The 23,584-nt window shown below is 55.8% G+C and overlaps 1 protein-coding gene across 3 annotated transcripts in view; it reads left to right on the top strand.

The window, feature by feature from the left end:
* Positions 1 to 597: 597 nt before the first annotated feature.
* ZC3H4 (zinc finger CCCH-type containing 4) overlaps positions 598 to 23,584 on the top strand; it is a 36,871-nt gene continuing 13,884 nt past the window's right edge. For all 3 annotated transcript variants that reach the window (XR_014227180.1, XM_082299752.1, XM_082299753.1), the window contains exons 1-7: positions 598 to 879; positions 10,218 to 10,428; positions 11,977 to 12,084; positions 14,280 to 14,508; positions 19,142 to 19,275; positions 21,256 to 21,349; positions 22,939 to 23,075. Coding sequence is in view for 2 of the 3 variants with exons in the window: in XM_082299752.1 (XP_082155878.1) it covers positions 728 to 879; positions 10,218 to 10,428; positions 11,977 to 12,084; positions 14,280 to 14,508; positions 19,142 to 19,275; positions 21,256 to 21,349; positions 22,939 to 23,075 (1,065 nt within the window). In the remaining variant the exon portion in view is untranslated. The remainder of the gene's footprint in view (positions 880 to 10,217; positions 10,429 to 11,976; positions 12,085 to 14,279; positions 14,509 to 19,141; positions 19,276 to 21,255; positions 21,350 to 22,938; positions 23,076 to 23,584) is intronic.

Here is a 23,584-nt window from a genome sequence, read left to right on the forward strand (position 1 = left end):
AAATCTAGGCTGTTTTTTCCAAGTCACAGGAAGATCCCTAACTCCCTTCCCGCTCCTCCCACCTTCCGCACATTTTCCTTTCAACTCAGGAAATTCGCGACATTTTGGGGGTTTGGGTTGTTGGTTTTTTTTTCTGCCGAGCGACATTTGGATGTGGAGAAACATCCCGTGACCCGTGGAAATTCCCTGACCTGAGCTGAACTCCAGGTGGGAAAAGGATTTTTGGCGAACAACGAGTCCAATCATCACCGTGGTTTTGGCAGAGGTTTTGGGTTGGGAAAGAGCAATCCGTGAGGGGAAAAGGGTCCAAAATCACCTAATAAAATTTTCTCCCCGTAAAATTTTGCTCTAAGATTGTTTTTATGCAAATTTTCACATGGGGAGGCTTTCGGAAGCATTCGGAGAACTTCGGCAGCATTCGGAGGGAATTCGGAGAGAATCCGGAGAGCTTTGGAGGCGCTCGGAAACGCTCGGAATCAACCGGAAAAGCCCGACGAGCTCTTCGTACGTCCCCGCCACCATTCGGCACCCTCCGAAGAGGCTGCGCTCGGGTGTTTCCGGCTGCGCTCGGGTGTTTCCGGCGGCCGCCGGGGCGCTGCCTCAGGGCGGGCGCCATTTTGTGTGTCCGCCCGCGGAGCGCGGGGCGCGGGCGGAGGAGCCGCCGGGCCGAGCCCCCCGCGCCGTTCAGTGACTGTGCCCCACGTTCTCCACCCCTTGCCCGTTGCCCATGGCCGTGGAGAGCCCGAGTGTCCCCCCCGCCGCCGCCGCCTCCCCCCCCAGCCCGCACTGCACCCCCCCTTCTCCGTCCTGCCACGGCAGCTGCAGCCTCCCCCGGCCGCCGCCGCCGCTCCAAGGCCACCATCACGGCCCGGACGAAAGGTCCAGTAACCGCCTCTCCCGAGCGCCTTCTCTGTGTGGCTGGGGGTCGGTCCGGCGCGCCGGACCAGGTTTGGGGAGGGGGCGGCGGGAGGGAAGGGTGAGGGGAGGGGGGGGGCAGGCAGGGCCCAGGGGCTGAGGGGGGGGCGGCCTGTGGGGAGGGGGCTCGGGGGGCTCTGAGGAGGAGGAGGAGGAGGAGGGTGAGGAAGGGCCAGAGGGGGAGCTGGGGGAGGCCCGGGAGGCTCTGAGGAGGAGGGTGAGGAAGGGCCTGAGGGGGATCGGGGGGAGGGGGGGGGGGGTGGCTGTGAGGAAGGGCCAGAGGGGGATTTGGGGGGGGGGGCGTCCTGAGGAGGAGGAGGAGGAGGAAGGGCCTGAGGGGGATTTGAGGAGGAGGAGGGTGAGGAAGGGGCAGAGGGGGAGCTGGAGGAGGCCCGGGAGGCTCTGAGGAGGAGGGTGAGGAAGGGCCTGAGGGGGATCGGAAGGGCCAGAGGGGGATTTGGGGGGGGGGGGGTCCTGAGGAGGAGGAGGAGGAGGAGGAAGGGCCTGAGGGGGATTTGAGGAGGAGGAGGAAGGTGAGGAAGGGCCAGAGGGGGATTCCGGGGAGGCCCGGGAGGTTGTGAGGAGAAGGAGGAGGGAGGGGTGGGGGGGGTCCCGGTGTGGGGAGGGGGCTCGGGGAGCCCTGAGGAGGAAGGGCCAGAGGGGGATTTTTGGGGGGGACTCGCGAGGGTCTGAGGAGGACGAGGAAGGGGGGGGTGTGGGGTGCGGGCTCGGGGGGCTCGGAGGAGGAGGAGGAGGAGGAGGAAGGACCAGAAGGGAATTGGAGGAGGAAGGGGGGGGAAGGTGGGAGGAAGAGGAGGAGGAGGAAGAGGGGCGGCCCTTGTGGGGAGGGGGCTCAGGGGGTCCTGAGGAAGAGGAGAGACCAGAGAGAGATTTTTGGGAGGGGATTCAGAGGTGCTCAGGAGGAGGAGAAGAAAGGGCCAGAGGAGGATTTGGGGGTCTGGGGTCCTGAGGAGGAGGAGGAGGAGGAAGAGGGGATGAAGGCAGTGCAGGCCCCGGGGGGTGTGAGGGGGTTTGGGGGAATTTTTGGGGGGCGATTTGAGGGTTGGGACAGGAGTGAGGGGCTCAAGGATGATCCCTGGGGGGGATTTAGGTCCTTTTTGGGGGGCTCTGAGGTGTTGGGCAGGGGGGTTCAGCCTCTCTTTTGGGGGGTTTTAGGCTAAAACTCCTCTTTTGGGGGGGGGTCTTGAGGTTTGGGGGAGGGTTTAGCCCCCGTTTTGGGGAATTTAAATCCTTTTGGGGGGAGTTTAGGTTTAGGCTCCTCTTTGGGGCCTTGAATTTCTTGGGGGGGGGGGGGCTCTAGTTCTTTTTGGGCAGGTTTAGCTCTTTTTTGGGGGGTTTAGCCCCTCTTTTGAGGGTTTAACTCCTCTTCTGGGCAGATTTAGGTGCTGGGGGGTTTTAGTCCCTTTTGGGGTGGGGGTTTAGCCCTTCTTTTGTGTGGGTGGGGGGGGTTCTTAATAAGTTCTTTATTTCCTCCTTAAAATCCAGCCCAAAAGTTGGGATCAGGAAGTTTGGGGGTCCCTGGGTGGGATTTTGGGGTGTTGCCCCCCTTCCCCATAGGGACAGGTTCACCTGCAGTGCTTAAAATGTTCCCAAAATCTCCAAATCTGGCCCCAAAATGCCCTTTTTCCCCTCTTTTTCTGCCCCCTCCCTGCCATAACTCAGAGCCATTTCCTGTATTCCCACTTTTTTTTCCTTGTAGTTCAATCCAAATAATGTGAAAAAATCCCAGGAAAAAAGGTAAAATCAGGGAGGTTTGGGGTGTATTCCTAGGAAAAAAGGTAACTCCAGGGAGTTTTGGGGTATTTTTAGGGGAAAAAAGTTAATAAAGGGAATTTTTGGGGTATTTTTAGGAGGAAGAAAAGGTAAATCCTGGGAGTTTGGGGAAGTTATTAGGGAAAAAGGTAAATCCTGGGAGTTTGGGGATATTTTTAGGGAAAAAAGGTAAATTAAGGGGAGCTTTTGGGGATATTTTTATAAGGGGAGCTTTTGGGGGTATTTTTAGGGCAGAAAAGGTAAATTAAGGGACTTTGGGGTATTTTTAGGGGAAAAGAGGTAAATGCTGGGAGTTGGGGGTATTTTTTAGGGAAAAATAGGCAAATTAAGGGAGTTTTGGGGGATATTTTTAGGGGAAAAAAGGTAAATCCTGGGAGTTTGGGGTATTTTTTAGGGGGAAAAAGGTAAATCTTGGGAGTTGGGGATATTTTTAGGGGAAAAAAGGTAAATCGAGGGAATTTTGGGGGAAAAAAGGCAAAATAAGGGAAATTTTGGGGATATTTTTAGGGAAGAAAAAGTAAATCGAGGGAGTTTTGGGTAGTTTTAGGGGAAAAAGGTGAATTCTGGGAGTTTGGGGGTATTTTTGGGGGAAAAAAGGTAAATCCTGGGAGTTGGGGATATTTTTAGGGGAAAAAAAGGCAAAATGAGGGAGTTTGGGGGTATTTTTAGGGAACAAAAGGTAAATCTCGGGAGTTTTGGGGGAAAAAATGTAAATTAAGGGAGTTTTTGGGGATATTTAGGGAAGAAAAGGTGAATCCTGGGAGTTTGGGTATTTTTTAGGGAAAAAAAGGTAAATCCTGGGAGTTGGGGATATTTTTAGGGAAAAAGGGCAAATTAAGGGAGTTTTGGGAGATATTTTTAGGGGAAAAAAGGTAAATCCTGGGAATTTGGGGTATTTTTAGGCAAAAAAAAGTAAAGGGAATTTTTGGGGATGTTTTTAGGGAAAAAAAGGTAAATTAAGGGAGTTTTGGGGGATATTTTTAGGGGAAAAAAGGTAAATTAAGGGAGTTTTGGGGGATATTTTTAGGGGAAAAAAGGTAAATTAAGGGAGTTTTGGGGGATACTTTTAGGGGAAAAAAGGTAAATCCTGGGAGTTTGGGGGTATTTTTAGGGGGAAAAAAAGCAAATTAAGGGAGGTTTGGGAATATTCCTTAAAAAAAAGGTAAATCCAGGGAATTTTGGGGCTCATCCCTGTTAAAAAAAAAGGCGAATCCAGGGAATTTCGGGGCCCGGGGCAGGCGGTTCCTCTCCGTGTGGGCTCGGGGTGGGAAATGAGTGGAAAATGTGGAATTTGGAGATTTTTTGGGGTGCCTTTTCCCCTCCCCAGCCCCGGCCCCTCGCCATTCCCGAGCTCTGTGTAAAGTCGGTGTAAAGTTGGTGTAAAGTCGGTGTAAAGTCGGTGTAAGCCACCCCCGTGTGTCCCAAGCAAGCAGAAACCCCCCGAACTAAGTCACAAAAGCACACAATTCCCAGAAAAAGAGAGAAAAAAAGCCCAAAAAAGGGACATTTCCAGGTGAAACAGCCCCGGAATTCCACCCGGGAACGGGATTTTCCACAGAAAACGACACCAAAAAAAAACCCCCCAAAAAAAAAAAAAAAAAGTCCAAAAGTTTGGTGGAAATCACCGGGGGAAAAAAAACCAAAAAAATACCAAAAAAAAGTGTGAAAGTCGTGGAAAAAAAGAAAAAAAAAAAGACAAAAGGTGGTAAAAAGCACCTCAGTGTCCTCACACCTGCCCGTGCCCTCCAGCCCGGAATTCCGCCCCTTTCCCACCAAGGAATGGGAATTCCTGGGGATTTTTGCCCCCTCCCCACACACTTCCCCCCCCCCCCCGGGTTCTCTGTTGAAGCACGAGTTGGGTTTGGTCCCTTTTCCCGTTTCTATCCCCAAAACAACCCCGGGAAAAGTTAAATCCAGGAGTTTCACCCACGGGCTGTTAATTAGAGAGGGCTCATTAGGGGGTTAATTAATTCCAGAGGGGCTTTTCCACACAAAGTGCCTGGGATCCCGTTTTTCCTGCTGCTTTTTTCCTGATTTCACCTGATCCGGCCCCTTCCGGGCTTGGTTCTGTTGCAAAAATCCCCCAAAAACAGGGGTTTTGTTGTCAAAATTGGGGGATTTGGTGGGATTATCCCGAATATTTGGGATTGGGATTGGGATTCCCGGCGTTGGTTCCGGTGGGAATGGTCGGGTTCGTGAGTTGGGTTTGAGGATTCTCCTGGATTTTTGCTTTTCTGCCTCAAATTTCCCCTCTGGATCGTGGAAAAATCCCAAAGGTTTTGGGGTTTTTTTGAAGGGAAAAGAGGGAAAAGGAAGGGAAAGGGAATGGAGGAGGAAAAACGGGGGAAGGGAAGGAAGGGTGAGGAAAAAGAGGGGAAAATGAGGGGAAAAGGGAATTGTGAGAGGAAAGGGGAGAAAAAGAGGAGGAAAAAGGGAATTCTGAGGGAAAAGGGAGAGGGAAAAGAGGAAAAAGGGAATTGTGAGAGAAAAGGAGGGGGGAAAAGAGGGGAAAGAGGAAGAAAAAGGGAATTGTGAGAGAAAAGGGGGGAAAAAGAGGGGGGAAAAGGGAATTGAGAGAGAAAAGGGGGGGAAAAGAGGGGGGAAAAGGGAATTGAGAGAGAAAAGGGGGGGAAAAGAGGGGGGAAAAGGGAATTGAGAGAGAAAAGGGGGGAAAAAGGGGAAAGAGGGGAAAAAGGGAATTGTGAGAGAAAAGGGGGAGGGAAAAGAGAAAAAAGGGAATTGTGAGAGAAAAGGAGGGGAAAAGAGGGGGAAAAAGGGAATTGTGAGAGGAAAGGGGGGGGAAAAGAGGGAAAAGAGGAGAAAAAGGGAATTGTGAGAGAAAAGGGGAGGGACAAGAGAAAAAAGAGAATTTTGAGAGAAAAGGGGGGGGAAAGAGGAGGAAAAAGGGAATTGTGAGAGAAAAGGGGGGGAAAAAGAGGAGGAAAAAGGGAATTGTGAGAGAAAAGGGGGGGAAAAAGAGGGAAAATGCTGGAAAGAAAGAGGGAGAAGGAAACTGGGAAAAAAAGAGGGAAAATGGGAAAAAGGCCCCAAAAAAAGGAGGGAAAATGGGAAAAAGGATTTTAAAAAGGGAAAATGGGGAAAGGCTCAAAGAAAGGGAAAATGGGAAAAAAGCTCCAAAGAAAAGGAGGGAAAATGGGGAAAAAGGATTCAAAAAAAGAGGGGAAATGGGAAAAAGGATTAAAGAAAAGAGGGAAAATGGGGAAAAGGATTCAAAAAAAGAGGGAAAGTGGTGAAAAGGCCCAAAAGAAGAGGGGAAATGGGAAAAAGGCCCCCAAAAAAGAGGGAAAATGGAGAAAAGGCCCCCGAAAAAAGAGGGAAAATGGGAAAAAGGCCCAAAAAAAAGAGGGAAAATGGGAAAAGGCCCAAAAAAGAGAGGGAAAATGGGAAAAAAAGAAGGAAAACGGGGAAGTTTGGGGTGATTTTGTCCCTTTTTGAGGGCTGGAAAAGCGGGAATTGGGGGTGCCAGGATTTTCAGGATTGTGCTGCCGGGATTTTAAGGAATTCTTGCCCAATTCCATGAAAACTTTTGAATCTAAATTCCAACCACAGGAATTCAACTCCTTTTTTTGGGGGGGCTTTTCCTTGGGGTTTGCAGCCCCTGGCCTGGATTTTCCGGGATCCAGAGCCTTTTCCATCCATAAAAAATGGGGATTCCCGGGATTCTGGAGCCGTTTGGGGTCGCCCCCGCTGGGAATTCTTCTTTTCCCAGGGATTTTTTTGCATCCTTTTCCTTTTTCCCGGGATTTTTGTGCTCCCTGGAGGTGTTTTTGGGGCTGAGCAAGGGGGGGTTATCCCGGCTCAATCCCAAATCCTGGCGTTCCTGGGGGTTTTTTTTTCTGTGGATTTATGTGAGAATTCCCTGAGGGAAAACCTTTGGGATTCACTCCTGAGTCCCAAAAATCCTGAAATTTCCCAAAACCCTCTGGAATTGTAGCTCTGGGAAGTTCTCCTTCCTCCCAAACCCAGGGATTTTGGGAATGCCGGCAGCAGGATCCAGCCCCAAATCCTTGGGGGTTTATGGGACAAAAAAAGCATCAAAACCCCCCAAAATGGGATTTTTAAAAAAAAAAAAATTCCCAAATTCCCAGGAAAAGTTGGAGGTTTGAAGCAGCTCCTTCATTCCCTTGGCTGATGCTTTTTCCCTGGAATTAAACCCGGGGTTTTCTGGGATACTCAGGGATTTGGGGCCGGGATCCCCAAATCGGGATCAGCTGGGAACTCCCTGGAAAAAGCTGGAAAATGAGGAGAACCCATGGCCCAAATCCCTGGGAATTCCACCCAAATCCCAGAGGGATCCGGCCTCGAATCCCGCTGGGAAGAGCCCAGGACGCTCCATCCCCCCCAAACCCCTCTGCAGGATCCCAAAATCCTCCTTCCTAACCTGGCATTCCCAAATTCCCCCCATTCCCATCCTGATCCTGAAAATCCCTCCCCTCCCCCCCCCCCGAGCTCATCCATCCAGTGGATTTTGGGGATAAAACCCCATTTTTATGGATTTCCGCCCTCCCACCATTCCCAAATCCCCGAAACCCGAGCGGAACCCTCTGGAATTTGGCGTTCAGGTGGAAATAACTGGAAGGAATCCCAGGAATTTGGGGGAATTTCACCCCCTCCTCCCCCTTTTCCCGGCGTGTTTGGGATTCCAGGGGGTCAATCCCGATTTCCCGGGCGGCCGCTGCCTCGTTCTGGGGCAAAAAGGGGCGGATTTGGGGCTTTCCCGGCGGCTCCGGGGTGGGGGGAGCCGAATCCGGGGCTCTTTGCTTTGTTCAGGAATCCCCCAGGAATTTGGGAATCCCCTGGAAATCCGGGAATCCCCCAGGAATTTGGGAATCCTGCAGGAATTCGGGAATCCCCCAGGAATTTTGGGGAATCCCCCAGGAATTCGGGAATGCCCCAGAATTTTGGGAATCGCGTAGAAATTTGGGGAATCCTGCAGGAATTTGGGGAATCCCCAGAAATTTTGGGGATCCCCCAGGAATTTGGGAATCCTGCAGGAATTTGGGGGAATCCCTCAGGAATTTTAGGGAATCCTGCAGGAATTTGGGGGAATCCCCCAGGAATTTTGGGAATCCCGCTGGAATTTTGGGGAATCCCGCAGGAATTTGGAGGAATCTGGCAGGAATTTGGGGAATCCCTCTGGATTTTGGGGGAATCCCGCCAGAATTTTGGGGAATCCCTCAGGAATTTGGGAATCCCCTGGAAGTCCGGGAATCCTGCAGGAATTTTAGGGAATCCCGCAGGAATTTTGGGGAATCCCCCAGGAATTTGTGGAATCCCTCAGGAATTTGGGGGAATCCCACAGAAATCCGGGAATCCCGCAGGAATTTTGGGGAATCCCCCAGGAATTTGGGGGAATCTCTCAGGAATTTCAGGGAATCCCTCAGGAATTTGGGGGAATCCTGCCAGAATCTGGGGGAATCCTGCTGGAATTTTAGGGAATCCCACCGGAATTTTGGGGGAATCCCACAGGAATTTGGGGGAATCCTGCAGGAATTTTAGGGAATCCCACCAGAATTTTGGGGAATCCCGCAGGAATTTGGGGGAATTCCTCAGAAATTTTGGGGGAATTCCTCAGAAATCTTAGGGAATCTTGCCAGAATTTTAGGGAATCCCCCAGGAATTTTAGGGAATCCCCCAGGAATTTGGGGGAATTCCACCGGAATTTTAGGGAATCCCTCAGGAATTTGGGGAAATCCTGCCGGAATTTTGGGGGAATCCCGCAGGAATTTTGGGGAATCCCTCAGGAATTTGGGAGAATCCCACCGGAATTTGGGGGAATCCCGCCGGAATTTCAGGGAATCCCTGCAGGAATTTTGGGAGAATTCCTCAGAAATTTTAGGGAATCCCGCAGGAATTTGGAGGAATCCCACTGGAATTTTAGGGAATCCTGCCAGAATTTTAGGGAATCCCACAGGAATTTGGTGGAATCCCACAGAAATCCGGGAATCCTGCAGGAATTTGGGGGAATCCCCCAGGAATTTGGGGGAATCTCTCAGGAATTTTGGGGAATCCCCCAGGAATTTCAGGGAATCCTGCAGGAATTTTGGGGGAATCCTGCAGGAATTTCGGGGGAATCCTGCAGGAATTTGGGGGAATCCCCCAGGAATTTTGGGGAATCCTGCCGGATTTTGGGGGGAATCCCGCAGGAATTTTGGGGGAATTCCTCAGAAATTTTAGGGAATCGCACAGGAATTTGGGGGAATCCTGCCGGAATTTGGGGAATCCCGCCAGAATTTTAGGGAATCCCACCAGAATTTTGGGGAATCCCGCTGGAATTTTAGGGAATCCCACAGGAATTTGGTGGAATCCCACAGAAATCCGGGAATCCTGCAGGAATTTGGGGGAATCCTGCAGGAATTTTGGGGAATCCCCCAGGAATTTTGGGGAATCCTGCCGGAATTTCAGGGAATCCTGCCGGAATTTGGGGGAATCCTGCTGGAATTTGGGGGAGTCCCGCCGGAATTTGGGGGAATCCCTACAGGAATTTTAGGGAATCCCACCAGAATTTTAGGGAATCCCGCTGGAATTTGGGGAAATCCTGCAGGAATTTTAGGGAATCCCGCCAGAATTTTAGGGAATCGCACAGGAATTTCAGGGAATCCTGCTGGAATTTGGGGGAATCCCTGCAGGAATTTTGGGAGAATTCCTCAGAAATTTTAGGGAATCCCGCCGGAATTTGGGGGAATCCCACCAGAATTTTAGGGAATCCCTGCGGAATTTCAGGGAATCTTGCCGGAATTTGGGGAAATCCTACAGGAATTTTAGGGAATCCCGCCACAATTTTAGGGAATCGCACAGGAATTTCAGGGAATCCTGCAGGAATTTGGGGGAATCCCACAGAAATCCGGGAATCCTGCAGGAATTTGGGGGAATCCTGCAGGAATTTTGGGGGAATCCTGCCAGAATTTTGGGGGAATTCCTCAGAAATTTCAGGGAATCCCGCAGGAATTTGGGGGAATCCCTGCAGGAATTTTAGGGAATCCCGCCAGAATTTTAGGGAATCCTGCTGGAATTTGGGGAAATCCTACAGGAATTTTAGGGAATCCCGCCACAATTTTAGGGAATCGCACAGGAATTTCAGGGAATCCTGCTGGAATTTGGGGGAATCCCTCAGGAATTTCAGGGAATCCTGCAGGAATTTCAGGGAATCCTGCCGGAATTTGGGGGAATCCCTGCAGGAATTTTGGGGGAATTCCTCAGAAATTTTAGGGAATCCCGCAGGAATTTGGGGGAATTCCTCAGAAATTTTAGGGAATCCCGCAGGAATTTGGGGGAATTCCTCAGAAATTTTAGGGAATCCCGCCAGAATTTGGGGAAATCCTACAGGAATTTTAGGGAATCCCACCAGAATTTTAAGGAATCCCTCTGGAATTTGGGAGAATCCCTCAGGAATTCCAGGCAACGCTCCCAGCTCCGAGCAGCTGCAGCCGCTTGGATTCCCGGTTTTTCCTCCGCCCCGAGCCGGACGATTCCCGCTGCTTTTCCAGGGAGGATGGCGAGCTGGAGGAGGGCGAGCTGGAGGACGACGGCGGCGACGAGGCCCCGGAACATTCCCAGTGCCAGGGCCAGCCCCAATCCCGGCGGGAGCGGCACCGCAGCGACTCCGAGGAGGAGAAATCCCACCGGAGGCTGAAGCGCAAGCGGCGCAAGGAGAAGGAGAAGAGGAGATCCAAGAAAAAGCGGAAATCCAAGCACAAGGTTGGGAATTCCGCCCCTTCCCCCCCCGCCCCCCCCACATTCTGGAATTTCGGGGCTCATCCAGGATTTTTTTCCCCATTTTCCGCCCCTCCGAAAATTCCTTCAAATCCCGTTTCTTTGTGTGCTGAGCTGCAGAATTCTTTTGAGAATTCCCGAGGAATCCCAGGGAAAAGCCGTGGTTCGATCCTGGAATCTCCCTAAAATTTCCTCAGATTCCCTCGAAATCCAATGTTTCGTGGATTAGACCCCAATTCCCTTTCCAGAAAATCCCTTAAATCCTCCAAAAATCCCATTTTCTGTATCCTGATGCCCAAAATCCCTTCCGAATTCCTGGGATTTTGGGAATTCCCGGGAGGGGGGAGGAAATGCCTTAAATCCTCCAAAAATCCCATTTTCTGTATCCTAATGCCCAAAATCCCTTCCAGATTCCTGGGATTTTGGGAATTCCGGGGGGGGAGGGGCAGATTTTCTCCCTGAGGAGGGATGGGGTGGGATTTTCCCAAGGAAATTGGGGATTTTCCCAAGGAAATCAGGGATTTTTGCAGGGAAATTGGGGATTTTTCCAGGGAAATTTGGGGATTTTTGCAGGGAAATTGGGGATTTTCCCAGGAAATTTGGGATTTTCCCAGGAAATTTGGGGATCTTCCCAAGGAAATTTGGGGATTTTCCCAAGGAACTTCAGGGATTTTCCCAGGGAAATTGGGGATTTTCCCAAGGAACTTTGGGGATTTTCCCAGGGAAATTTTGGGATCTTCCCAAGGAAATCTGGGATTTTCCCAAGGAACTTTGGGGATTTTCCCAAGGAAATTTGGGGATTTTCCCAGGGAAATTGGGGATTTTTCCAGGGAAATTTGGGATTCTCCCAAGGAAATCAGGGGATTTTCCCAAGGAAATTTGGGGATTCTCCCAAGGAAATTTGGGATTCTCCCAAGGAAATCGGGGATCTTCCCAAGGAAATTTGGGGATTTTCCCAAGGAACTATAGGGATTTTCCCAGGGAAATTTTGGGATCTTCCCAAGGAAATCTGGGATTTTCCCAGGGAAATTTGGGATTCTCCCAAGGAAATCAGGGGATTTTCCCAAGGAAATTTGGGGATTTTCCCAAGGAATTTGGGGATTTTCCCAAGGAACTTTGGGGATTTTCCCAAGGAAATCTGGGGATTTTTGCAGGGAACTTTGGGGATTTTCCCAAGGAACTTTGGGGATTTTCCCAAAGAAATCTGGGGATTTTCCCAAGGAAATCGGGGATTCTCCCAAGGAAATCGGGGATTTTCCGAAGGAAATTGGGGATTTTCCCAGGGAATTTGGGGATTTTCCCAAGGAAATTGGGGATTTTCCCAGGGAAATTTGGGATTCTCCCAGGGAAATCGGGGATTTTCCCAGGGTAATCTGGGATTCTCCCAAGGAAATTTGGGATTCTCCCAGGGAAATCAGGGATTTTCCCAGGGCAATCGGGGATTCCCGAGGGATGAGGAGGGCGAGGGGGGCCGGGCTGGGAGTTCCCGAGGCCGGGCAGGGCTGGGAGTGAGGCGGGCCGGGCTCTCGGCAGCGCCACGCCTCGTCCAGCGAGGAGCCCTCCGAGCACAGCGACGACTCCGAGTACAGCCCCGGCGAGAAGGGGCACCGCAAGTACCGGGAATACAGCCCCCCCTACGCCGTGAGTCACTGGGGATACTGGGAGAACTGGGAGAACTGGGAATGGTGGGGTAACAGCTGGGAATGGTGGGGTAACAGCTGGGGATAGTGGGGATAATCCCTGGGAACACAGCCCCGGCGAGAAGGGGCACCGCAAGTACCGCGAGTACAGCCCCCCCTATCCTGTGAGTCACTGGGGATACTGGGAGTACTGGGAGAACTGGGAGAACTGGGAATGGTGGGGTAACAGCTGGGGATAGTGGGGATAATTCCTGGGGATAATCCCTGGGAACACAGCCCCGGCGAGAAGGGGCACCGCAAGTACCGCGAGTACAGCCCCCCGTATGCCGTGAGTCACTGGGGATACTGGGAGTACTGGGAGTACTGGGAATGGTGGGGTAACAGCTGGGAATGGTGGGGTAACAGCTGGGAATGGTGGGGATAATCCCTGGGAACACAGCCCCGGCGAGAAGGGGCACCGCAAGTACCGGGAATACAGCCCCCCCTATCCTGTGAGTTACTGGGGATACTGGGAGTACTGGGAGAACTGGGAGAACTGGGAATGGTGGGGTAACAGCTGGGGATAGTGGGGATAATTCCTGGGGATAATCCCTGGGAACACAGCCCCGGCGAGAAGGGGCACCGCAAGTACCGCGAGTACAGCCCCCCGTATGCCGTGAGTCACTGGGGATACTGGGAGTACTGGGAGTACTGGGAATGGTGGGGTAACAGCTGGGAATGGTGGGGTAACAGCTGGGAATGGTGGGGATAATCCCTGGGAACACAGCCCCGGCGAGAAGGGGCACCGCAAGTACCGGGAATACAGCCCCCCCTACGCCGTGAGTCACTGGGGATACTGGGAGAACTGGGAGAACTGGGAATGGTGGGGATAACAGCTGGGAATGGTGGGGTAACAGCTGGGAATGGTGGGGATAATCCCTGGGGATAATCCCTGGGAACACAGCCCCGGCGAGAAGGGGCACCGCAAGTACCACGAGTACAGCCCCCCCTATCCTGTGAGTTACTGGGGATACTGGGAGTACTGGGAGAACTGGGAGTACTGGGAGTACTGGGAATGGTGGGGTAACAGCTGGGAATAGTGGGGTAACAGCTGGGGATAATCCCTGGGAACACAGCCCCGGCGAGAAGGGGCACCACAAGTACCGCGAGTACAGCCCCCCCTATCCTGTGAGTTACTGGGGATACTGGGAGAACTGGGAATGATCACTGGGGATGATCACTGGGGATAATCACTGGGGATACTGGGGATAATCACTGGGGATACAGCCCACCCCTGTGCCATGAGTCACTGGGAATACTGGGAATAATCACTGGGAATAGTGGGAATAATCACTGTCCCTTCTACTCCATGAGTGACTGGGACTGACTGGGAGTAACTGGGACTAACTGGGAATGACTGGGAATGACTGGGACTAACTGGGAGTAACTGGGACTAACCGGGAGTGACTGGGACTAACTGGGAATGACTGGGCCTGACTGGAACTAACCGGGAGTGGCTGGGACTAACTGGGAGTAACTGAGACTGACCGGGACTTACTGGGACTGACCAGGACTAACTGGGAGTAACTGGGACTGACTGGGACTAACCAGGACTAACTGGGAGTGACTGGGACTAACTGGGAGCGATTTGGAGTAACTGGGACTGACCACAACTAACCGGGACTAACTGGGAGTGACTGGGACTAACTGGGAGTAACTGGGAGTGACTGGGACTAACCGGGACTAACTGAGAGTGACTGGGACTAATTGGGAGTGACTGGGACTAATTGGGAGTGACTGGGACTTACTGGGAGTGACTGGGACTTACTGGGGGTGACTGGGACTAACTGGGAGTGGTTTGGAGTAACTGGGACTGACCGCAACTAACCGGGACTAACTGGGACTTACTGGGAGTGACTGGGCCTGACTGGGACTTACTGGGAGTAACTGAGACTAACTGGGAGTGATTGAGACTAACTGGGACTAACTGGGACTGACCAGGACTGACTGGAAGTGACTGGAGTGACCGAGACTGACTGGGAGTAACTGGGACTAACTGAGACTAACTGGGACTAACTGGGAGTGACTGGGACTGACCGGGAGTAACTGGGACTGACTGGGAGGGACTGGGTCTAACTGGGACTAACTGGGACTGGGTCTAAGCGGGGCTGAGCTGGCGGTGCCGACGCTGAGCCGAGGCCGTGCCCGCGCTCCCAGTGCCACCAGTACTCCCAGTCGCACGGGCCACAGGGCCCCCGCAAGGGCCACGCCAAGGGCGACTCCAAGGGCTACGGGGGCTACGAGGAGTTCGAGGCCGACGAGTTCGGGGCCTTCGAGGCCGACGAGGAGGAGGAGGAGGAGGCGCCCAAGGACGGCTACGGCGACTTCGGCAAGGAGCTGGGCCACTACCGGCGCTGCAAGGACGGCGGCGGCCAGCGCGGCAGAGGTGCGGCCAACTGGGCAAACTGGGAATGGATGGGAGCAGTGGGAACGGCTGGGGAACGGCTGGGAACAAACTGGGACAAACTGGGACAAACTGGGAGCTGGGCCACTACCGGCGCTGCAAGGACGGCGGCGGCCAGCGCGGCAGAGGTGCGGCCAACTGGGCAAACTGGGACAAACTGGGAATGGATGGGAGCAGTGGGAATGGCTGGGGAACGGCTGGGAACAAACTGGAACAAACTGGGACAAACTGGGAGCTGGGCCACTACCGGCGCTGCAAGGACGGCGGCGGCCAGCGCGGCAGAGGTGCGGCCAACTGGGCAAACTGGGACAAACTGGGAATGGATGGGAGCAGTGGGAATGGCTGGGGAACGGCTGGGAACAAACTGGGACAAACTGGGACAAACTGGGAGCTGGGCCACTACCGGCGCTGCAAGGACGGCGGCGGCCAGCGCGGCAGAGGTGCGGCCAACTGGGCAAACTGGGACAAACTGGGAATGGATGGGAGCAGTGGGAATGGCTGGGGAACGGCTGGGAACAAACTGGGACAAACTGGGAGCTGGGCCACTACCGGCGCTGCAAGGACGGCGGCGGCCAGCGCGGCAGAGGTGCGGCCAACTGGGCAAACTGGGACAAACTGGGAATGGATGGGAGCAGTGGGAATGGCTGGGGAACGGCTGGGAACAAACTGGGACAAACTGGGACAAACTGGGAGCTGGGCCACTACCGGCGCTGCAAGGACGGCGGCGGCCAGCGCGGCAGAGGTGCGGCCAACTGGGCAAACTGGGCAAACTGGGAATGGATGGGAGCAGTGGGAATGGCTGGGAACGGCTGGGGAACGGCTGGGAACAAACTGGGACAAACTGGGACAAACTGGGAGCTGGGCCACTACCGGCGCTGCAAGGACGGCGGCGGCCAGCGCGGCAGAGGTGCGGCCAACTGGGCAAACTGGGCAAACTGGGAGTGGATGGGAGCAGTGGGAATGGCTGGGGAATGGCTGGGAACAAACTGGGACAAACTGGGACAAACTGGGAGCTGGGCCACTACCGGCGCTGCAAGGACGGCGGCGGCCAGCGCGGCAGAGGTGCGGCCAACTGGGCAAACTGGGCAAACTGGGAGTGGATGGGAGCAGTGGGAACGGCTGGGAACGGCTGGGGAATGGCTGGGAACAAACTGGGACAAACTGGGAATGGATGGGAGCAGTGGGAATGGCTGGGAACGGCTGGGGAACGGCTGGGAACAAACTGGGACAAACTGGGACAAACTGGGAGCTGGGCCACTACCGGCGCTGCAAGGACGGCGGCGGCCAGCGCGGCAGAGGTGCGGCCAACTGGGCAAACTGGGACAAACTGGGAATGGATGGGAGCAGTGGGAACGGCTGGGAACGGCTGGGGAATGGCTGGGAACAAACTGGGACAAACTGGGACAAACTGGGACAAACTGGGAGCTGGGCCACTACCGGCGCTGCAAGGACGGCGGCGGCCAGCGCGGCAGAGGTGCGGCCAACTGGGCAAACTGGGCAAACTGGGAATGGATGGGAGCAGTGGGAATGGCTGGGAAACAGCTGGGAACAAACTGGGACAAACTGGGAATGGATGGGAGCAGTGGGAATGGCTGGGGAACGGCTGGGAACAAACTGGGACAAACTGGGACAAACTGGGAGCTGGGCCACTACCGGCGCTGCAAGGACGGCGGCGGCCAGCGCGGCAGAGGTGCGGCCAACTGGGCAAACTGGGCAAACTGGGAATGGATGGGAGCAGTGGGAATGGCTGGGAAACAGCTGGGAACAAACTGGGACAAACTGGGACAAACTGGGAGCTGGGCCACTACCGGCGCTGCAAGGACGGCGGCGGCCAGCGTGGCAGAGGTGCGGCCAACTGGGCAAACTGGGCAAACTGGGAATGGATGGGAGCAGTGGGAACGGCTGGGGAACGGCTGGGAACAAACTGGGACAAACTGGGACAAACTGGGAGCTGGGCCACTACCGGCGCTGCAAGGACGGCGGCGGCCAGCGCGGCAGAGGTGCGGCCAACTGGGCAAACTGGGCAAACTGGGAATGGATGGGAGCAGTGGGAATGGCTGGGAAACAGCTGGGAACAAACTGGGACAAACTGGGAATGGATGGGAGCAGTGGGAATGGCTGGGGAACGGCTGGGAACAAACTGGGACAAACTGGGACAAACTGGGAGCTGGGCCACTACCGGCGCTGCAAGGACGGCGGCGGCCAGCGCGGCAGAGGTGCGGCCAACTGGGCAAACTGGGCAAACTGGGAATGGATGGGAGCAGTGGGAATGGCTGGGAACGGCTGGGAACAAACTGGGACAAACTGGGACAAACTGGGAGCTGGGCCACTACCGGCGCTGCAAGGACGGCGGCGGCCAGCGCGGCAGAGGTGCGGCCAACTGGGCAAACTGGGCAAACTGGGAATGGATGGGAGCAGTGGGAATGGCTGGGGAATGGCTGGGAACAAACTGGGACAAACTGGGAATGGATGGGAGCAGTGGGAATGGCTGGGGAATGGCTGGGAACAAACTGGGACAAACTGGGAATGGATGGGAGCAGTGGGAATGGCTGGGGAATGGCTGGGGAACAGCTGGGAACAAACTGGGACAAACTGGGACAAACTGGGAGCTGGGCCACTACCGGCGCTGCAAGGACGGCGGCGGCCAGCGCGGCAGAGGTGCGGCCAACTGGGCAAACTGGGCAAACTGGGAATGGATGGGAGCAGTGGGAATGGCTGGGAAACAGCTGGGAACAAACTGGGACAAACTGGGAATGGATGGGAGCAGTGGGAATGGCTGGGGAATGGCTGGGGAACAGCTGGGAACAAACTGGGACAAACTGGGACAAACTGGGAGCTGGGCCACTACCGGCGCTGCAAGGACGGCGGCGGCCAGCGCGGCAGAGGTGCGGCCAACTGGGCAAACTGGGCAAACTGGGAATGGATGGGAGCAGTGGGAACGGCTGGGAACGGCTGGGGAATGGCTGGGAACAAACTGGGACAAACTGGGAATGGATGGGAGCAGTGGGAATGGCTGGGAACGGCTGGGGAATGGCTGGGAACAAACTGGGACAAACTGGGACAAACTGGGAGCTGGGCCACTACCGGCGCTGCAAGGACGGCGGCGGCCAGCGCGGCAGAGGTGCGGCCAACTGGGCAAACTGGGACAAACTGGGAATGGATGGGAGCAGTGGGAACGGCTGGGAACGGCTGGGGAATGGCTGGGAACAAACTGGGACAAACTGGGACAAACTGGGACAAACTGGGAGCTGGGCCACTACCGGCGCTGCAAGGACGGCGGCGGCCAGCGCGGCAGAGGTGCGGCCAACTGGGCAAACTGGGCAAACTGGGAGTGGATGGGAGCAGTGGGAACGGCTGGGAACGGCTGGGGAATGGCTGGGAACAAACTGGGACAAACTGGGACAAACTGGGAGCTGGGCCACTACCGGCGCTGCAAGGACGGCGGCGGCCAGCGCGGCAGAGGTGCGGCCAACTGGGCAAACTGGGAATGGATGGGAGCAGTGGGAATGGCTGGGGAACAGCTGGGAACAAACTGGGACAAACTGGGAATGGATGGGAGCAGTGGGAATGGCTGGGGAATGGCTGGGAACAAACTGGGACAAACTGGGAGTGGATGGGAGCAGTGGGAATGGCTGGGAACGGCTGGGAACAAACTGGGACAAACTGGGAGTGGATGGGAGCAGTGGGAACGGCTGGGAACAAACTGGGACAAACTGGGAACAGCTGGGGACCAACTGGGAACAGCTGGGGACCAACTGGGAACAGCCAGGGACAAACTGGGAACAGCTGGGGAGAGCGGGGACAACCACGAACAGCTGGGAAAAACCAGGGAAAGCTTGAAGAAAACTGGGAAAAACTTGGGAAAAATGGGGGAAAACTGGGAAAAAACCAGGGAAAAGCAGGGAAAACCTGGAGAAATGCTCCAAAATGGGTCAAAACCCGCCCGGTTCCACCCCGGCAGAGCATCCTGGGATCCAATCCTGCCCCCAGACTCCCCAAAGAGTTGGAATCCCTGGATTAGGATTCCCCAATTTCCCACCCCAAACCTCCGAGGTTCCCGGGAGCACCCAGAAAATCCAGGAAAAACCCCCAAAAAAACGGGAAAACCGATGAGTTTTGGCCTAAAAAGGCCGGAATTCCACCCGGGGAGAGCGGCCTGGGATCCAGTCCTGCCCCAACCCCCCCGAGGAGCTGGAATTAACGGGATTGGAACTCCCAAATTCCCGCTGATTCCCACCCAGAACCTCCGAGGTTCCCGGGAGCACCCAGAAAATCTGGGAAAACCAGGAAAAACCGTTACAAAATCCCTTCAATACCCTCAAAAATGCCTTTTTTTGATGGCCAAACCCCCCAATTCCCTCCAAACCCGCTGTCCAATCCCAGGAAAAACCCCCTTTTTACCCTCCCAACCCCAAACTCCCTCCAGAACCGCCCTTCCCTTCCCTCCAAACCCATCTTCCCATGGATCCGCTCGGAAAAATCCCCAAAACCCCCCCCCCCCAAAAAAATCCTTTTTTTTTTTTTTTTTTGGTGCCTCGAACCCCAAACCTCAAAAAAAAGCCCCGATTTGTGAGGGTTTTTGCCCCGTTTCTGGCACTCGCGGCTCTCTCCGCAGGGCGCGCCCGGGGCCGGGGCTTCCGGGGCCGCGGTGGCCGCGGGGGGATGCGGGGCCGGGGGCTACCCCGGGGCCGGGGCCGGGGCCGCAGCGACCCCGAGGACGAGGACGACGCCTACGACGAGGACATGGAGGTGAGCGGGGACGGGGCGGCGTTCCCGGCCGGAATTCCGGCCTCATCCTGGGGGTTCTGGATGGAATTCCGGCCTCATCCTGGGGGTTCTGTCCTGGAATTCCGGCCTCGTCCTGGGGGTTCCGTCCTGGAATTCCGGCCCCGGCCTGGGGGTTCTGTCCTGGAATTCTGGCTCCAGTCTGGGGGTTCCATCCTGGAATTCTGGCTCCAGTCTGGGGGTTCTGTCCTGGAATTGCAGCCCTGTCCTGGGGGTTCTGTCCTGGAATTCCAGACCCATCCTGGGGGTCCCATCATGGAATTCTGGCTGCAGCCTGGGGGTTCTGTCCTGGAATTCCGGCCTCGTCCTGGGGGTTCTGTCCTGGAATTCTGGCTCCAGTCTGGGGGTCCTGTCCTGGAATTCCAGACTCATCCTGGGGGTTCCGTCCTGGAATTCCGGCCTCGTCCTGGGGGTTCTGTCCTGGAATTCTGGCTCCAGTCTGGGGGTCCTGTCCTGGAATTCCGGCCTCGTCCTGGGGGTTCCGTCCTGGAATTCCGGCCTCGTCCTGGGGGTTCCGTCCTCGAATTCTGGCTCCATCTTGGGGGTCCTGTCCTGGGGGTCCCGTCCTGGAATTCCAGCCCTGTCCTGGGGGTTCTGTCTTGGAATTCCAGCCCCGGCCTGGGGGTTCTGTCCTGGAATTCTGGCTCCAGTCTGGGGGTTCTGTCCTGGAATTCCGGCCTCATCCTGGGGGTTCTGTCTTGGAATTCTGGCTCCAGCCTGTGGGTCCTGTCATGGAATTCCGGCCTCATCCTGGGGGTTCTGTCCTGGAATTCCAGCCCCGGCCTGGGGGTTCCATCCTGGAATTCTGGCTCCAGTCTGGGGGTCCTGTCCTGGAATTCCGGCCTCGTCCTGGGGGTTCCATCCTGGAATTCTGGCTCCAGTCTGGGGGTCCTGTCCTGGAATTCCGGCCCCGGCCTGGGGGTTCTGTCCTGGAATTCTGGCTCCATCCTGGGGGTCCTGTCCTGGGGGTCCCGTCCTGGAATTCCAGCCCTGTCCTGGGGGTTCTGTCTTGGAATTCCAGCCCAGTCCTGGGGGTTCTGTCTTGGAATTCCAGCCCTGTCCTGGGGGTTCTGTCCTGGAATTCCAGCCTCGTCCTGGGGATTCCGTCCTGGAATTCCGGCCCCAGCCTGGGGGTTTTGTCTTGGAATTCCAGCCCCGGCCTGGGGGTTCTGTCCTGGAATTCTGGCTCCAGCCTGGGGGTCCCATCATGGAATTCTGGCTCCAGCCTGTGGGTCCTGTCATGGAATTCCGGACCCATCCTGGGGGTTCTGTCCTGGAATTCTGGCCTCATCCTGGGGGTCCTATCCTGGAATTCCAGCCCCGGTGTGGGGGTCCCATCCTGGAATTCCAGCCCCATCCTGGGGGTCCCATCATGGAATTCCCACCCTGTCCTGGAGTTCTGGATGGGATTCCAGCCCCATCCCAGGGCTCTGGATGGGATTCCAGCCCCATCCCGGGGCTCTGGATGGGATTCCAGCCCCATCCCGGGGCTCTGGATGGGATTCCAGCCCCATCCCGGGGCTCTGGATGGGATTCCAGCCCCATCCCAGAGTTCTGGATGGGATTCCAGCCCCATCCCAAAGTTCTGGATGGGATTCCAGCCCCATCCCGGGGCTCTGGATGGGATTCCAGCCTCATCCCAGGGCTCTGGATGGGATTCCAGCCCCATCCCGGAGTTCTGGATGGGATTCCAGCCCCATCCCGGAGTTCTGGATGGGATTCCAGCCCCATCCCGGGGCTCTGGATGGGATTCCAGCCCCATCCTGGGGTTCCCAGCCCCATCCTGGGATTCCCAGCCCCATCCTGGGGTTCCTCGGGAGAAGGGTGGGAACGGCCGGGTGGGGCTGAGCTCCGGGGACACCCCTGGGTTCCTCTGCCCCCTTCCCCACCGCTCCCTGTGGAGAATTCCCGGGGAATTCCCAGAGAATTCCCGTTTTTTCCCAGTACTGCGACCCCGAGGAGCCGCTGGGCGACGACGACTTCGACGACTACGCCAAGGAGCTGTCGCAGTACCGGCGCAGCAAGGAGCGGGGCCGGGGTGAGAATTCCCAACATCCCAAATCCCAAATCCCAAATCCCACCCTCATTCCAGGCCTGGAGCGGGGCCGGGGTGAGAATTCCCAACATCCCAAATCCCAAATCCCACCCTCATTCCAGGCCTGGAGCGGGGCCGGGGTGAGAATTCCCAACATCCCAAATCCCAAATCCCACCCTCATTCCAGGCCTGGAGCGGGGCCGGGGTGAGAATTCCCAACATCCTAAGGAATTCCCAACATCCCAAATCCCAAATCCCACCCTCATTCCAGGCCTGGAGCAGGGCCAGGGTGAGAATTCCCAACATCCCAAGGAATTCCCAACATCCCAAATCCCAAATCCCACCCTCATTCCAGGCCTGGAGCAGGGCCAGGGTGAGAATTCCCAACATCCCAAGGAATTCCCAACATCCCAAATCCCAAATCCCTCCCCTCATTCCAGGCCTGGATCCTGGGGAATTCCCAATTCCCAATCCCTCATTTCAGGCCTGAACCGGGGCCAGGGCTGGGAATTCCCATCCCATTCCCAAATCCCACCATCGCAATCCCTCATTCCGGGCCTGGATCCTGGGGAATTCCCACCCCATTCCCAATTCCCATTCCCAAATCCCAATTCCCAGTACCCAATCCCTCCTTCCAGGCCTGGATCCCGGGGAATTCCCAGTTCCCAATTCCCAATAATTCCCGACTCCCATCCCTCCTTCCAGGCCTGGATCCCAGGGAATTCCCAGTTCCCAATTCCCATTCCCAAATCCCAATTCCCAACTCCCATCCCTCCTTCCAGGCCTGGATCCTGGGGAATTCCCCATTCCCAATTCCCAATAATTCCCATCTCCCCTCGCTCCTTCCAGGCCTGGATCCCAGGGAATTCCCAGTTCCCAATCCCTCCTTCCAGGCCTGGATCCCAGGGAATTCCCACCCAATTCCCAGTTCCCAATCCCTCCTTCCAGGCCTGGATCCCGGGGAATTCCCAGTTCCCAATTCCCATTCCCAATTCCCAGTTCCCAATCCCTCCTTCCAGGCCTGGATCCCAGGGAATTCCCAGTTCCCAATAATTCCCATCTCCCCTCGCTCATTCCAGGCCTGGATCCCGGGGAATTCCCCATTCCCAATTCCCAATAATTCCCATCTCCCCTTGCTCCTTCCAGGCCTGGATCCCGGGGAATTCCCAGTTCCCAATTCCCATTCCCAATTCCCAGTTCCCAATCCCTCCTTCCAGGCCTGGATCCCAGGGAATTCCCAGTTCCCAATAATTCCCATCTCCCCTCGCTCATTCCAGGCCTGGATCCCGGGGAATTCCCCATTCCCAATTCCCAATAATTCCCATCTCCCCTCGCTCATTCCAGGCCTGGATCCCGGGGAATTCCCCATTCCCAATTCCCAATAATTCCCATCTCCCCTTGCTCCTTCCAGGCCTGGATCCCGGGGAATTCCCAGTTCCCAATTCCCAGTTCCCAATCCCTCCTTCCAGGCCTGGATCCCAGGGAATTCCCAGTTCCCAATTCCCAGTTCCCAATCCCTCCTTCCAGGCCTGGATCCCAGGGAATTCCCATTCCCAATCCCAATAATTCCCATCTCCCCTCGCTCCCTCCAGGCCTGAGCCGGGGCCGGGGCCGGGCTCCCCGGGGCCGCGGGAGCAAAGGGCTCGGGAGAGGCCGCGGGCGCGGCCGGAGCGGGATGGGCAAAGCCGGGATCAACGACGACGACGACTTCTACGACGACGAGCTGCCGGTGAGAGCCTCCTCCCGCCGGGAATCCCGCCGGGAATCCCACCGGAATCCCACCGGGATCCTCAACAACTGCCCCAGTTCCCACCGGGAATCCCACCGGGAATCCCACCAGGATCCTCAACAACTGCCCCAATTCCCACCGGGAATCCCGCCAGGATCCTCAACAACTGCCCCAATTCCCACCGGGAATCCCACCGGGATCCTCAACAACTGCCCCAGTTCCCACCGGGAATCCCACCGGGAATCCCGCCAGGATCCTCAACAACTGCCCCAATTCCCACCGGGAATCCCACCGAGAATCCCACCGGGATCCTCAACAATTGCCCCAATTCCCACCGGGAATCCTGCCAGGATCCTCAACAACTGCCCCAGTTCCCACCGGGAATCCCACCGGGAATCCCACCGGGAATCCTGCCAGGATCCTCAACAACTGCCCCAATTCCCACCGGGAATCCTGCCAGGATCCTCAACAACTGCCCCAGTTCCCACCGCCGTTCCCACCGGGAATCC

Source organism: Coloeus monedula (assembly GCF_965178545.1).
Source record: "Coloeus monedula genome assembly, chromosome: 33".
NCBI classification, from domain to species: domain Eukaryota; kingdom Metazoa; phylum Chordata; class Aves; order Passeriformes; family Corvidae; genus Coloeus; species Coloeus monedula.